At 40.4% G+C, this 15,519-nt stretch overlaps 1 protein-coding gene across 16 annotated transcripts in view; it reads left to right on the plus strand.

Annotated features, from left to right (window-relative positions):
• Positions 1-15,519, plus strand: part of HIVEP2 (HIVEP zinc finger 2) — a 243,284-nt gene that overhangs the window by 214,898 nt on the left and 12,867 nt on the right. For 15 of the 16 annotated variants that reach the window (XM_023729534.1, XM_023729576.1, XM_023729567.1 and 12 more), the window contains 4 exons: positions 1,718-1,762; positions 2,532-8,102; positions 9,076-9,230; positions 12,957-13,132. In XM_023729534.1, the coding sequence (XP_023585302.1) occupies positions 2,916-8,102; positions 9,076-9,230; positions 12,957-13,132 (5,518 nt within the window). In that variant the 5' untranslated portion in view covers positions 1,718-1,762; positions 2,532-2,915. Of the gene's footprint in view, positions 1-939; positions 1,574-1,717; positions 1,763-2,107; positions 8,103-9,075; positions 9,231-12,956; positions 13,133-15,519 lie in introns of those variants that run through there. The other variant, XM_004368865.3, reaches the window with a different exon arrangement.

Here is a 15,519-nt window from a genome sequence, read left to right on the forward strand (position 1 = left end):
ATTTTAGGGCCATTTTCTATACTACAACCATGCAAAGCTCATATATGTTCTCCCAGGACCATTAAAAATTCAGGCCTTTCAAATAATGGAGTTAAGTGAAAATGTTTATAGAAAAACATTATTGAAGATATATTAAGTTGTGATAAATTGGGGGTGGGGTGAAGACCGTTACCTGGGCTTGGAGGCCTGGCAGACTTGGATTTGAATTCTGGCTCTGCCACTCAACCTCCCTAAACATAATCCTCAACTGTAAAATAGATATAATAATACGTATTACATAGGTTAAGAAGCCCTGGTGGTGCAGTGGTTAAAGCGCTCAGCTGCTAACTGAAAGATCAGCAGTTTGAACCTACCAGCTGCTCCAAGGGAGAAAGACGTGGCAGTCTGCTTCCGTAAAGATTTATAGCCTTAGAAACCCTATGAGGCAGTTCTACTCTGTCTTATAGGGTTGCTATGAGTCTGAATCAACTCAATGACAGTGGATTTGGTTTTTGGTTTATTGCATAGGCTGTTATGAAAATCAAATAATATGATGTATATGAAGCTTTATAATAGTATTTGGCACATAGTAAATTCTCAGTAAATGGCAGCTATTATTATTTTTATTAGCGGTGGAGCTACATAAATCAATACCATGATAAAATATTATCTCTGAAAAGTAACAAATTATGCAATCCAATCCCTGAATCCTAATTAAAGAAAGACTCTCATGTGTTTCTGTCTTGAATTGGAAATATATATTATACTTCCATTTTAAAGGATGATACAATTATTGTACTACTAACCAAAAGGTTGGCAGTTTGAGCCCCCAGCGGCACCTCTGAAGAAAGGCCGGGTGATCTGCTTCTGAAAGGTCACAGCCATGAAAACCCAATATAGTTCTACTCTGACATACATGGGGTCACCATAAGTCAGAATCGATGTGATGGCAACTGTTTTTTTTTTTAAGGTGGGGAGGGGATGATATTCAGCTATAAAAATTGGACAGAGGTTGTATCTCCATGAACTTTGAATATTTAATTAAACAAAAAATAAAGCCAATTGAAGTTTGACATTGTATATTCTGGTTGACCTGGTTGCTGGAATCGACAGAGGTAACCCTGCATGGAAGAACTGTGAGGTCAACTCTTCACTTGCCGTTTGTGCCTCATTTTCTGTAGAAGATGCTTAGGAAAATTACTGTGGGGGGAAAAAGTAGAACGGAATATTAAAACATTCTATCAAACTCAAGTTAGTATGCTTGTTGTTTAGTTTTTCTGACAACTGCTTTATCAATCTATTATGCTTCAATGGCTATTGCCAGAGGGAACTTTTGATTATAGAGATCTTGCAACAGAAATCTAGGGACTACTGATTTCTCATCCAAAAGACTGTTTCTGTGGGAATTTCTGTGGTCTTTCCCCTTTCTAAATGCAACTGCTATTATCATCAGCATCATCACAATAGAGTTCTATATTAGGGAGCAAATGGGACATGGAAGTAAGATTCTAACTAGTACTTGACTTTTGATTTGGCAGTCTGCAATATAGTTGCATGGTAGCATCTTTTTACTAACCAATATTTAATTACAACAGTATGCATGCTTATGTTAAAAATAAACAAACAAAAAAACTTTGTAAAGTAGAAACTTTATAATGAATTTATAATTGAGATTTATATCTAGCAATGCTGTGGCTTAATGAACAATTTCTTCTAACTGCGTTTATTTTGTTGCCAGGAAGCGTCAGGACAATCATGCCCATAAGAACTCTAAATCGTTCAGGTAATCATTTTGTTTTTAAACTGTCCTTTTAGATATGTTTTGTTTCCTATATTATGGAGGTTTCAGAGTTGTTTTGTTTATATGCATTCTTCTACCTTTTCCAAAATTTTATGATAATATTTGATTCTATAGTCTTGGTCTAGCTACACTATCCACTGCTTTTAAGCTATAAAATATAGTACACTTCACCATGAAAGTCATAAAACTCGGTTAGAAATAGTCCTAAATGTGTTTTAATGAAGGTTTTAAAATTTTTATGATTTTATAAATGATTTTTAGAAAAAGTTTTCTTTCAAATAATTTTCTAACCAAAATTAAGCGGTATTTAAACGAAACACGGAAGAGATTTATGCTTATGATTTAATGCTAGGTTTGAAATTAATATCCTTTAGTAGTGTAACTAGGAGCCCTGATGGTTAAGTCACTTGGCTGTTTCTCGAGAGTTCTGTGATTCAAACCGGCCAGCCACTTTACAGGAGCAGATTGACAGGGAGAAAAGACCCAGAAATCTGCTCCTATAAGGATTTCAACCTAGGAAACCGTATGGAGCAGTTATACTCTGTCCTATAGAGTCCTTATGAGTTGAAATCAACTCCGTGTCACACAATGACAGCACAGTAGCATAACTAATGTAATAGCTATAAAAAGAATTCCATGAAGTAAAAAACATTTTCAGTTTATCCAATTTATGGCTGGTTACTTAAGATGGGTTTTGAATTCTTGTTTGATAACTTTTATGACAGTCTCTGTGTGTTTTCTTTTTCTTTAGGTCATGGCATCTTAGTGAAACTGGTGATCAAACTTTGCTCTAGTTGATGGGCAAAATTTCTCCTAGACTATTCATCATCCCAATTTCATCCTAGTCAAAAATATTCAAATGCCGTAAGAAATCTTCTTAGATTTGCACTTAGCTTTCGGATGGACATTTCTATAATGGAGAGAACTATGTTATAGCCCTGGTCCAAGGACATTTCATCTAATGCTCATAGACTGCGGTGTGGGTGTGGAAGGTTCCAAAGAGAAAGAACAGTCAAGTTTGCAGACACCCTGGAACATGGAAGCAACCAAGCTTTAATAAAGCACAGCTTTGGATACACTCCATGAGTCTGCACGGCTTTCACGTGAACTAGCACTTAAGACCTTGTGTAACAAAATGGACACTGGGGACACAGCTATAGGACAAAAAGCTACCTCAAGGTCTGGAGAAACTGATAAAGCGTCAGGTAGATGGAGACAGGAGCAATCAGCTGTTATTAAGATGAGCACTTTTGGCAGTCAAGAAGGACAGCGGCAACCACGAATAGATCCTGAGCAAATCGGAAACACAGCATCAGCACAACTCTTTGGTTCTGGGAAACTGGCACCACCTAGTGAAGTGGCCCAGCAAGTCCCGGAGAAGCAATACCCACCGCACTGTCCGAGTCCTTATTCATGCCAACACTCACTCTCTTTTCCTCAGCACTCATTGCCACAGGGGGTCATGCACAGCAACAAGTCCCATCAGAGCCTAGAAGGCCCTCCGTGGCTTTTTCCTGGCCATTTGCAATCTGTTGCCTCTGAGGACTTACTTCCTTTTCCTATACATGGCCACAGTGGTGGTTATCCTAGAAAAAAGATTTCAAGTCTGAATCCTGTGTATAGCCAATACTCCCAGAAAAGTATCGACCAGTCTGAAGATGCTCACAAGAAAGAGCACAAACCCAAAAAGCCCGGCAAGTACATTTGCCCTTACTGCAGCAGGGCATGTGCCAAACCAAGTGTACTGAAAAAGCATATCAGGTCCCATACTGGGGAGCGGCCATATCCATGTATACCTTGTGGTTTCTCTTTCAAGACAAAAAGCAATTTGTACAAGCACAGGAAGTCCCATGCCCATGCAATTAAGGCTGGGTTAGTACCTTTCACAGAGTCAGCTGTATCTAAATTGGACCTAGAGGCTGGTTTTATTGACGTAGAAGCAGAAATACATTCAGATGGTGAACAGAGTACAGACACAGATGAGGAAAGTTCATTATTTGCTGAGGCTTCTGACAAAATGAGCCCCGGCCCTCCAATCCCGTTGGATATTGCTGGCAGAGGCAGCTATCATGGGTCATTGGAAGAGTCACTGGGAGGTCCGATGAAGGTTCCCATTCTGATTATCCCCAAAAGTGGGATTCCATTGCCTAGTGAAAGCTCTCAGTATATTGGCTCTGATATGTTAGCAAATCCGTCTTTAAATGCTAAAGCTGATGACTCTCATACAGTTAAACAGAAACTTGCACTAAGACTGTCAGAGAAAAAAGGACAAGACTCTGAGCCATCTCTAAATCTCCTGAGCCCGCACAGTAAAGGAAGCACTGATTCTGGTTACTTTTCTCGCTCAGAAAGTGCAGAGCAGCAAATAAGCCCTCCAAACACAAATGCAAAGTCTTATGAAGAAATCATCTTTGGAAAATACGGTCGGATTAGTCCAAGAAATGCACTCAGTGTTACGACCACAAGTCAGGAGCGCACCACAATGGGTAGGAAGAGCATAATGGAATCATTACCTCATGTAAACACCAGGTTAGATGTCAAGATGTTTGAAGATCCTGTATCACAGCTGATCCCAGGCAAAGGAGACATTGACCCCAGTCAAACAGGCATGCTGAAATCCTCTAAATTCAATAGTGAGTCCAGACAATCCCAGCCGATTGTATCATCTATCAGGAATGAAGGAAAACTTTATTCAGCAAATTTCCAAGGCAGCAACCCAATCCTCTTAGAAGCTCCTGTAGATTCTTTACCCCTTATTAGAAGCAACTCAATGCCAACTTCTTCAGCAACTAATTTAAGTATCCCCTCTTCTTTGAGAGGAAGTCACTCATTTGATGAAAGGATGACTGGTTCAGATGATGTGTTCTATCCAGGGACAGTAGGAATACCCCCTCAGCGCATGTTAAGAAGACAAGCAGCATTTGAGTTGCCTTCAGTACAGGAGGGGCATGTAGAGGTAGAGCATCATGGCAGGATGTCAAAAGGTACCACAGGTTCATCCCTGAAGGAAAAGAAATTGATTCCTGGGGATAGGGTTGGGTATGACTATGATGTATGTCGGAAACCCTATAAGAAGTGGGAAGACTCTGAACCACCAAAGCCAAGCCACAGGGATATTTCTTTCTTAAGTTCTTTAAAACATGGTGGAGAGTATTTTATGGATCCCTTGGTGCCATTGCAGGGAGTGCCAACCATGTTTGGAACTACATGTGAAAATAGAAAACGCCGGAAAGAGAAGAGTGTAGGAGATGAGGAAGACACCCCCATGATTTGCAGCAGCGTAGTAAGCACTCCCATGAGCATAATGACTCCAGATTATGACCCCAAATTGCAGATGCAGGAAGGAGTAAGGAGTGGATTTGCCATGGTTGGACATGAGAACCCTGCTCATGGTCACTCTGAGCGCTTTGACCCATGTCGACCCCAACTGCAATCCGGAAGTCCATCTCTTGGGTCAGAGGAGTTGCCCTCCGCCACCGATTCAGACAAGATGTCAGACCTAGGTGGCAGGAAGCCTCCTGGGAATGTGATTTCCGTGATTCAGCACACAAACTCGCTGAGTCGACCCAATTCATTTGAAAGGTCTGAGTCTGCCGAACTCGTGGCTTGTGCACAGGATAAAGCCTCTTCACCTTCTGAGACTTGTGACAGTGAGATTTCAGAAGCCCCAGTGAGTCCAGAGTGGGCTGCACAGGGGGACAGTGCAGAAAGTGGGGGGAAACCGTCCCCTTCTCAGCAGGTACAGCAGCAGTCCTATCACACACAGCCCAGGTTGGTTCGCCAGCACAACATTCAAGTCCCTGAGATCCGTGTGACAGAAGAACCTGATAAACCAGAGAAGGAGAAAGAAGCACAGAGTAAGGAACCAGAAAAACCTGTGGAGGAATTTCAGTGGCCCCAGAGAAGTGAGACCCTTTCCCAGCTCCCAGCTGAGAAGTTGCCACCTAAAAAGAAGCGTTTGCGACTTGCAGATATGGAGCACTCTTCTGGGGAGTCCAGCTTTGAGTCTACAGGAACCGGCCTCTCTCGCAGCCCCAGTCAAGAAAGCAACTTATCCCACAGCTCCAGTTTTTCAATGTCTTTTGAAAGAGAAGAAACCATTAAGCTTGCTGCACCTCCAAGGCAGGATGAGTTTGGGAAGCATTCCGAGTTTCTGACCGTCCCTGCTGGCTCATACTCATTGTCTGTCCCTGGTCATCACCACCAGAAAGAGATGCGACGCTGCTCGTCTGAGCAGATGCCTTGTCCTCACCCAACAGAAGTCCCTGAAATTCGGAGCAAGTCATTTGATTATGGAAACCTGTCTCATGCTCCCATGGCAGGAGCGCCGGCCTCAACATTATCACCGTCACGAGAGAGGAAGAAATGCTTCTTGGTTCGGCAGGCTTCCTTCAGTGGTTCCCCAGAGATTGCCCAAGGTGATGCTGGTATAGATCAGAGTGTGAAGCAGGAGCAGATGGAGCACCTGCACGCAGGCCTCAGGTCCACGTGGCACCACGGCCCGTCTGCTGTGCTTCCTCCCCTGCAAGCCGAAGACCCTGCGAAGCAGGTTGTGGGTCCTTGTGCTCAGCTGAGTACAGGGTCCCTCCACCTGGCCCAGCAACAGATCATGCACATGGACAGTCAGGAATCTTTGAGAAACCCCTTGATACAACCCACGTCTTATACTGCCAGCAAGCACTTATCTGAACAGCCACATTTATTTCCCCATCAAGAGACGATTCCATTTTCTCCAATTCAGAATGCCTTGTTTCAGTTTCAGTATCCTACTGTCTGTATGGTTCACCTGCCAGCTCAGCAGCCTCCCTGGTGGCAGGCCCATTTCCCACCTCCCTTTGCTCCACACCCTCAGAAGAGCTATGGCAAACCTTCTTTCCAGTCAGAAATTCATCCTAGCTACCCCTTAGAGCACGTTTTAGAGCACAGTGGGAAGAAATCTGCAGATTACGCACATGCAAAAGATCAAACGTACCCATGTTATTCAGGAACATCAGGGCTACACTCAAAGAGTCTTCTTCCAAAGTTCCCCTCAGACCAGAGCACTAAGTCAATGGATACTCCTTCTGAGCAGCTTTTTCAAGAAGATTTTGCCTCGGCAAATGCTGGGCCTTTACAGTCCTTACCAGGAGCAGTGGTTCCTGTTAGGATCCAGACCCATGTACCGTCTTACGGGAGTGTCATGTACACAAGCATTTCTCAGATTCTTGGGCAGAACAGCCCTGCGATTGTCATATGCAAAGTTGACGAGAATATGACACAAAGAACACTGGTAACCAATGCAGCCATGCAAGGGATAGGGTTTAACATCGCCCAGGTGTTAGGGCAGCATGCAGGCTTGGAAAAATACCCCATTTGGAAAGTACCTCAGACCTTACCCCTTGGCTTAGAATCCTCAATCCCATTATGTTTACCTTCCACCTCTGACAGTGTCGCCACCCTTGGAGGTAGCAAGCGCATGCTTTCTCCAGCCAGCAGCTTAGAACTTTTCATGGAAACAAAGCAGCAGAAAAGGGTGAAAGAGGAAAAGATGTATGGACAGATTGTTGAGGAGCTCAGTGCTGTGGAGCTAACCAACTCCGACATCAAAAAGGATCTCTCCCGTCCACAGAAGCCCCAGTTGGTTCGGCAAGGCTGTGCTTCTGAGCCAAAGGATGGCTCACAGTCAGGGTCATCTTCCTTCTCCTCACTGTCACCCTCCTCATCTCAAGACCACCCGTCTGCCGGCACGCCCTCGAGGGAGCCATTCCCACCCAGCAGGGAGATGCTTTCCAGCTCCCGGGCACCACCTCCGGGTCAGAGGCCCAGTGGGCCTTCTGAAAGCAAAGAGTCATCAGATGAGTTAGACATTGATGAGACAGCATCTGATATGAGCATGAGCCCACAAAGTTCTTCATTGCCACCAGGGGACAGTCAGCCCGAAGGGCAAGGCAAGGGCCAGAAGCTGCCTGTTGGCATGCTGGTCCAGATGGCATCTGGCCCAAGTGGGAAAGTGGCAAACTCAACTCTTCTTTTCACGGATGTGGCAGATTTCCAGCAGATTCTTCAGTTCCCCAGTCTTCGGACAACAACTACTGTGAGTTGGTGCTTCTTGAATTATACAAAACCCAATTATGTGCAACAGGCCACCTTCAAATCCTCGGTGTATGCTTCATGGTGCGTTAGTTCCTGTAACCCAAACCCATCCGGACTGAACACCAAGACCACTCTGGCTCTTCTGAGGTCCAAGCAAAAAATGACCGCAGAAATTTACACTCTGGCTGCTATGCATAGACCTGGAACCGGCAAGCTGACATCATCAAGTGCTTGGAAACAGTTTGCTCAGGTAACAAATACTCTTTCAGAAAGCACTCTGGATGGTGGATTTGATTGCTAAGCAGAATACACAGGGAAGGATGTGAGGTCTAAAACCTACAGGTAAAATTAAGGTCAGAGTTGGGGGAGCCCTCAGTAGCACCATTACACTGGGTGAAAGAGGCCACTGACTGTGCAATTAGTTATGAGGTCCCAGAGAAAGCCCCAAAACTCAGTATCTGCTTCACCCTGAAGCCCAGGAAATTCTGCCACTAGGGTTCTTCTCCTTTCTGACCTGTTTCAGTGACCTAGCAGACGTACTGTGTTTAATGCTAATGAATGAAAAGTATCGTCAAGGAGAATAAATCCTCTTATTTTAAGTTTGCAAAGTTCAGTTCTGGCATCATTCATGTTTCCTTCCTGATCTTTCTTTCCAGCGTCCAACCCCTGGACTACATCCCCATTTCACTCACATTTATTTTCTGTGTGTCTCTTTCAAAACTTATTTTCTCCAAGTTATTTTCTGGCTTGTTCCTACATGAACAACCAATACTTTACATGTAAAATTATAAAAATATTAAGAAGGAACACCTTGGAGTTCATGGTAGGTTATTAATGAAGCAAATGGAGAATTTAAACAAATATATTTGCACTTATTTCAGTTACCATTTTCCCTTCAATAGTTTTTGGGAACACTTTCTTAAATAATATGGATTATTTTAATTGCTACTTCAGGATACAGAACTTACCTTTTATGTTTTTACTCGTGTTTCCAGAGTAAGTGCTAACTGAGTATCTTTTCACTGAAATGTTGAATTCCTTCTACTCTCATTCTCTGATTTTATCCAAAGTGTCCCTTATTTTACATAACCAGAATCGGGCCTTTCAGCATGGAATTATGGCTAATTTTCAGAGATTATAGAAGAGTAGGGAGTGGAGGGTGTGAGCTAGCCTTCCCTTCTTAGGGAAATCGTGTGAAATGATTCTCTCTTTCTCTCCTACAGATGAAACCTGATGCGTCATTTTTATTTGGCAGCAAACTGGAAAGGAAACTAGTGGGAAATATCTTAAAGGAAAGAGGGAAAGGAGATATTCATGGAGAGAAAGATATTGGATCCAAACAGACTGAGCCAATCCGAATTAAAATTTTTGAAGGAGGGTAAGGAAACATTAAGTGCAAATGTAAAATGTTCACGTTAAGTCAAAGTAAATAGCCCCGAATGTCTGCGTGGAAAGAATAGTATCAACTCTGGTTGGAAGCTTACAGGGAATTCCCTTTCTCTGCACATTTCAGAAGTCTGGCTGGTAACACAGATTATGAGTTCATACTCTACAGCAACGGATTTGGTGTTTGGTTTGGTCCTTGCTTTTGTAACATGCTTTTAATGAAAATGTCCCTGTTCTGTATGGTTCAAACCTCTCTCTTAAATTTTCACACTTCTTGTTTAGTATGCAGTCAACTAAATTGGTGAGCGCTTTATGTCCTCTACATTTGTTCATTATTTAATAATATTTTTATGGGCATTTGTGTATTAATGGACATATTTTTATGCTGTGCTTTCAAAAATGAAATCATGTACACTCATGTGTAATCCCAGGAATTAGTTAATTTATTTGTTTGTCTGCTTTTATTATTACCTGGACTCCAGACTTCATTGGGATGTCACCAGTTTTCCCACCAATGTTCTCTTTCTCATCCAGGATCCCTACCAGGGTACCACAGTGCATTTAGCTGTCAAGTCTCCCCAGTCTCCTCTGGTCTTGACAGTTCCTCAGTCTTTAGGAATTTCTTTTTAAATGTTGAGTTCAGATTTCTAGAAACTCAAGTAATAAGTTCAATGACTTTGTTATCGGCATACTTTACGAAAAATTACATATATGTATAATATCTAACAGGTTTAGATTTTGATAGGATTGTATCCTCAATCCAGTCACATGGAAGGAAAAGCCCAGACGTATGCTTTTAAAATTAAAAAAATTTAAAACACATTAACCACATTTTTGGGATTATGATATAACTAGCCTTATCTCTACAACAGATCCATAATTTACACATTTTCTTGAGCATGAATTTATTCCAATTGTATTTGGGGTACAAAATAATGTTTCTTGTTTGACTACAAAATGTTGAATGTTTAGTGAGATAAAATATCGATTTCTAACCCACTTTTACCATGCTGGACATGGATTATTCAAGTTGTTTCCCCTTAGGTTTTTCCCCCTTTGGCTGCCTATTACTTTTGCCATAAAATCACAATTGTATGTAGTCTGCGAAGATTGTCTCAATGAATGTTTTTTGTCATCCCTCATCTTTTAACACAAACGAGAGAAATACAGCTTTTATCTTTCCCCAGAGACTGAGAGGTCCCTGTGACTGAATCAACACTCTTACATTCAGCAGCTTCTTCATAGCAGTGCATTTGTACCACTAGATTAGGGAGACCTTCTCAGTTACTGTATGCTTTGGGGAGCCCATCTCATTAAGAAAGGACACAAGTGAAAAAATGTGAACATTTTATTGCTGTGTTTTGATAATCCGAAAGGATTGTGGCCATATTTCGTTTCCTCCTCCTTTCATTGCCCCCTGTTATGGGCCAGGCTCTTAATCTGTGATCCAACTTCAACCTGGTGGTGGCCAGGTGTTCATTTTAAGCAGTATATTACCACCTATTATTCTGCTGATTGAAAAGGTGTAACTTCTTAAAAAGTAAAGTACTACAGACCATATTTTTAAACGTATATATTCCTTATATTATCTCATTCATAGATGTAGTAATTTAGCTAAACATATATTTTAATTATTTTTCAAAATCCATTCATTCTCATCAAGTAGATCTTGAGTCTGCAGAACTGTTGTATGATACATACTTTATTTGTACAGATTTCTCTAATACACAGTTATCTTTTTATACAGAATTTTACTGTATTTTTATTCTGGAAACAGGTTACTCAGCTAATATATTAAAAATAAAATTTTATTATTTGAATATAAAATATATGTCCAACCAACAATGATGATAGGTTACAATGGAGCTTGAAATATCCTTCCCTGAGGAAAATTAGCTTTTTTATAAAATCATTTGTTCTATTCTATATTCCTTAAGCAATTTTATCTAGTTAGGGGCAGAGAATAGTGAAATTAAAAGGTGAAAGATATTTTGTATCTTTAAGCTCTTTTCTACTTTATTACAAAAGACAATGTGAGATAAAATGTAAAGTTCAAAATAGTTTTGAATAACAAGATGAAGTTGGAAATTTCTTGTAAAAGGGGAAAGATTTAAAGAAGCAAAAGGCATACAAAATTGATTATTCATAAATTTTATGCTACTTAGCTTTCACCTGGATTAGTACTGACACAAAAGCAGATAATGTTCAGGTTAAATAGTATCTATAACAGAGCTGGTAGTGTAAAAATTTGTTGGATTTTCTCCCCTAACAATCCTTCACTGGATTGGGCTATTGAAATTGAGCTTGCCTTTATTTCTGGTGATGGATTTGCTCAGACAAAATAGAGAAGTTGCCAATGCTCTTGGATTGTTTAAAGAAAAAAAAAATACCATGTATCTAGTGTCTTTAAGTAAATCCACAGTGAATTAGGACATTTGTATGTCAGTTTACCTTTTAAAATAAAAAAATAAGAACCCCTTGAAAGGAATATCTTTCCAAGAATGATATTAGACCCATAATTCTAGCCTAGCAGTGATTCAAGAGAGAATGATACTCACTGAATTAGTCAGTAGAATGCTCCCGTACTCTATGATAGATCATATGATGGTTGAGCATGGGGTAAGTTTATTCCCTTGATTATCACACTAAATAACTAAGACTTTGTTTATCCAACTGATTTAACTAGAAGACCTCAGAAAATGAGCCCTGATGATGCAGCGGTTAAGCGTTCAGATGCTAACCGAAAGTTCGGAAGTTCAAGCCCACCAGCTGCTCTGTGGGAGAAAGATGTGGCAGTCTGCTTCCGTAATGATTACAGCCTTGGAAATCCTACCGGACAGTTGTACTCTGTCTTATAGGGTTGCTATGAATTGGAATTGACTGGATGGCAACAGATTGGTTTTGGTTTTTAGATGACCTCAGAAATTCTTTCAAACTTCTCTATGAAAAGCTTCTGGAAATAAATGCAAATTTGATTGAAAAATAGAATTTCTAGCTTCATTATGTAATAGTACCTTCAGGAAGCCAGTTGAAATCTAGACTGTACTTTAAAGCAGATTCACAGTCTTGAGGAAGAGCAGATCAAATCTGTAGACCGCAGTCGGTATGTCAAGCTTAGCCCGTGTAAATGAGAAGTTTCCTGAGACACTCTCATGCCAGGATTGTAAAAATAGAGTAAACACTTGCGATGAAGTATTCTGTTGTCATCATACTTGTTTTTATCAAATTTAGAAGTTTGTGTATGTGTGTTGTGCATGCATATCTTAGATGTAATAATACTAATAAAGGAAGTATGATGATTCAAATTTATGGGTATGCCTTTTGATATCTTTTGATTGGAGGCTACACTAGAGGCCAAAGTTGCATAAGTCTGCAACTCACTGGGGCAGTAAGCTTGTGTTAATGTCTATACCCTGAGTGTATATATTTACACCTAATAGAAGAACCAATTCCGTCTTGAACCCCATGTTTTTCTTGGCGGGAAGAAAGGCTTAACAAAATGTAATTAGTAGAAACAGTGACACTCTGTTTACAATGCCAAATCTGGCTCCCTGTTGTCTAGTTCTTTTAGGCATTTGCTGCATGAATTTCATAAGCTTCATCAAAGTAAAGCTGAATATTTGTAAAAGACCCTCATAATAATTGGCCATGCAAATGATTAGCTTTTGGTTTGATACATAACATACTAAAAGCATATGCGTTCCCCCCTTTTTAACAGGTATAAATCAAATGAAGACTACGTATATGTTAGAGGACGTGGACGTGGAAAGTACATCTGTGAGGAATGTGGGATTCGCTGTAAGAAGCCAAGCATGCTTAAAAAACACATCCGCACTCATACTGATGTACGGCCTTACGTATGCAAGTTATGTAACTTCGCCTTCAAAACAAAAGGTACAGGGCTGGGGTTTTTAGGAGGAAAGATGCTTTTATTATGACTGCTTAAGATTCTGAGTACTATTTTATATCTAACATCCATTGACAATAAGATAGCTTTGTGAAAATATGACTCCACGAAATGTTTTTTATCCCTCATCAAAGTGATCAAAGGATGTATGTGAGACTGTGAGGCTCCTTTTACGACTTAATTAAGAGCTATAGGCTTGCGTCCAGGCCAGTTGTCTCCAAAGGAAGTGGCTAAGAATTGCCTGGATAGCTATTACTTCATGCTGGAAATGTTATGTGGTCTAGATTATATTTGCACCAGCATTGAAATGCTACAAGGAAACAATGCATGCAGTGGCATTAAAAACCAAGGCAGCAGCTGGGAAGAAAGCATGTGCCCATGGTCAGTTTCAAGTTCATAAATATTATAGAGATCCACAGACTCCCAGGTGGGCCACTCCATCCACAGCTGCATTAATTATGCATAGAAATGTGATAGCTTGTGTTCCCATGTATTTATCTGCACAGAGACAATTGCTTACTCTGAGGCCACACTGTTAATCTCATAAAATTAAGATTTGCCTTAAAATGATATTCTGTCATTAAAATAAAAAAATCTACTTCTAACAAGTAATTTATATAAAATATTTTACATAAGAAAGATGCTTCCGTTAATGCTTTTATCGTTTTATGAAATTATGAAAATACTCAGAAACCCAGTGTTCTCAGAATATGAAAAGTAGTGATTAGAAGTGGCTTGACTTTTGTAGAAGTATGTTTTGCATTAGCGCTAATGGATGCTACAGACACCCCCTCACCAATCTGCCATCATTTCCAATCTTTTAAGTTTGCATACCAATTAACCTGCTCCACTGTCTGTAAATCCAAATAAATATCAAACAAAATAATCTTTGGTAGATAAATGTATAACTATTTTCTCTTTATCTAAAAGCTACACTTGTAGTCAAAAATCCTAAATTGTTTTACTAGTTTGTCAGAAGGGTAAGTGTGTAACCTCTGATTCTTTTTATTAAAAAGGTATCTGTATTAAAGCGTGCCTCTATTTAAGCCATAAAAGAGGAGGGAGTGTTCATTTGCATTTCCAAAGAAATAAGAATGAAAAATAAATAAGTAAATAATGTATAAGGTCTTTCGTGTCCCATCTGGATTGCATGGGAATTAGTTTCGGAGCCCGGGTGCGGTAATGGTTAAGTGTTAGGCTGCTAACCAAAATGTTGGCTGTTCAAATCCACCAGCCGCTCCTTGGAAACCCTATGGGGCAGTTATACTCTGGCCGATAGGGTCGCTATGAGTCAGAATCAACTCAAAGCCAATGGGTTTTTTAAAGATCTTTTAAATACTATCCGCCTTCCAACAATCAAGCCTTTCATATGGACCTTTACTGTGATAGTCCTTAGGAGATAAGGAAACGTGAACTTTGACTTTTAGGAAATACTACAAATTCACCAGGCATTACAAATGATATATCTGCACTGGACATATGAGTTGGCTGCAGGTATAGCTATGGGAAAAACAGGGGTGAACAAGAAATGGCACATTTTTAGATTTTTTTTTTTTTAATCAAATTAAATTTGGCTCTAAGCCATTGTCCTGGAGTTTTAGCAGGAAATATAATTTACTCTTGGTCATTATTGGAGTTTCCTTGTCACCCTTTGGGAATGTACAAATGTCTTGAAATCCTAAAATGAGCAAAATATCCTGGGAAGTCCTGCCAGTTTTCGGTTCTAGCTGAAAAGCCTTTTATCGAAACCAACATAAGCTGAAGCACTGACGGGAGGTGTATGTGTATAGGGCTAATCCCTTCTTTCCTGCACCATTCCTTTAGGCTGTCTCCCTTTGCTGCCTTTCTCCATGGCCTTCCTTGCCCCAGTCCCTCGAGAAGTTCATGACATCAAAGAACCAAAGCCAGAGTGGGGTTGCTTCAGATTCATATTTCTAACCACAAACTTGCTTTGCAGAGGGGCGATCGAAGCCTGACTACCTACTTGAAACAGTTGGAGAGAAAAATATAGGAGAAGAAGTACATATTAAGATTTAAATAAATTATCCTGACACCTAAAAAACACCTATACACATACCCAGCTTCTTGCATCCTTGCAGAAATAGATGATTTATATTAATTTATAGATAGATTTCATTAATTTAGGGGTCCCTGGGTGGTGCAAAATGGTTAACGTGCTCAACTGCTAACCAAAAGGTTGGAGGCTTGAGTCCATCCAGAGGGGCCTTAGAAGAAAGGCCTGGAGATCTACTTTTGAAAAATCAACCATTGAAAACTCTACGGATTACGGTCCTCTGATACACATAGGGTCACCGTGAGTCAGAATCCACTCAATGACAACTGGTTAACTGGCTTCATTAATTTGTAGATTTAA

The sequence above is a fragment of the Trichechus manatus genome, unplaced genomic scaffold (assembly GCF_000243295.1).
Source record: "Trichechus manatus latirostris isolate Lorelei unplaced genomic scaffold, TriManLat1.0 scaffold00002, whole genome shotgun sequence".
Taxonomy (NCBI): Eukaryota; Metazoa; Chordata; class Mammalia; order Sirenia; family Trichechidae; genus Trichechus; species Trichechus manatus.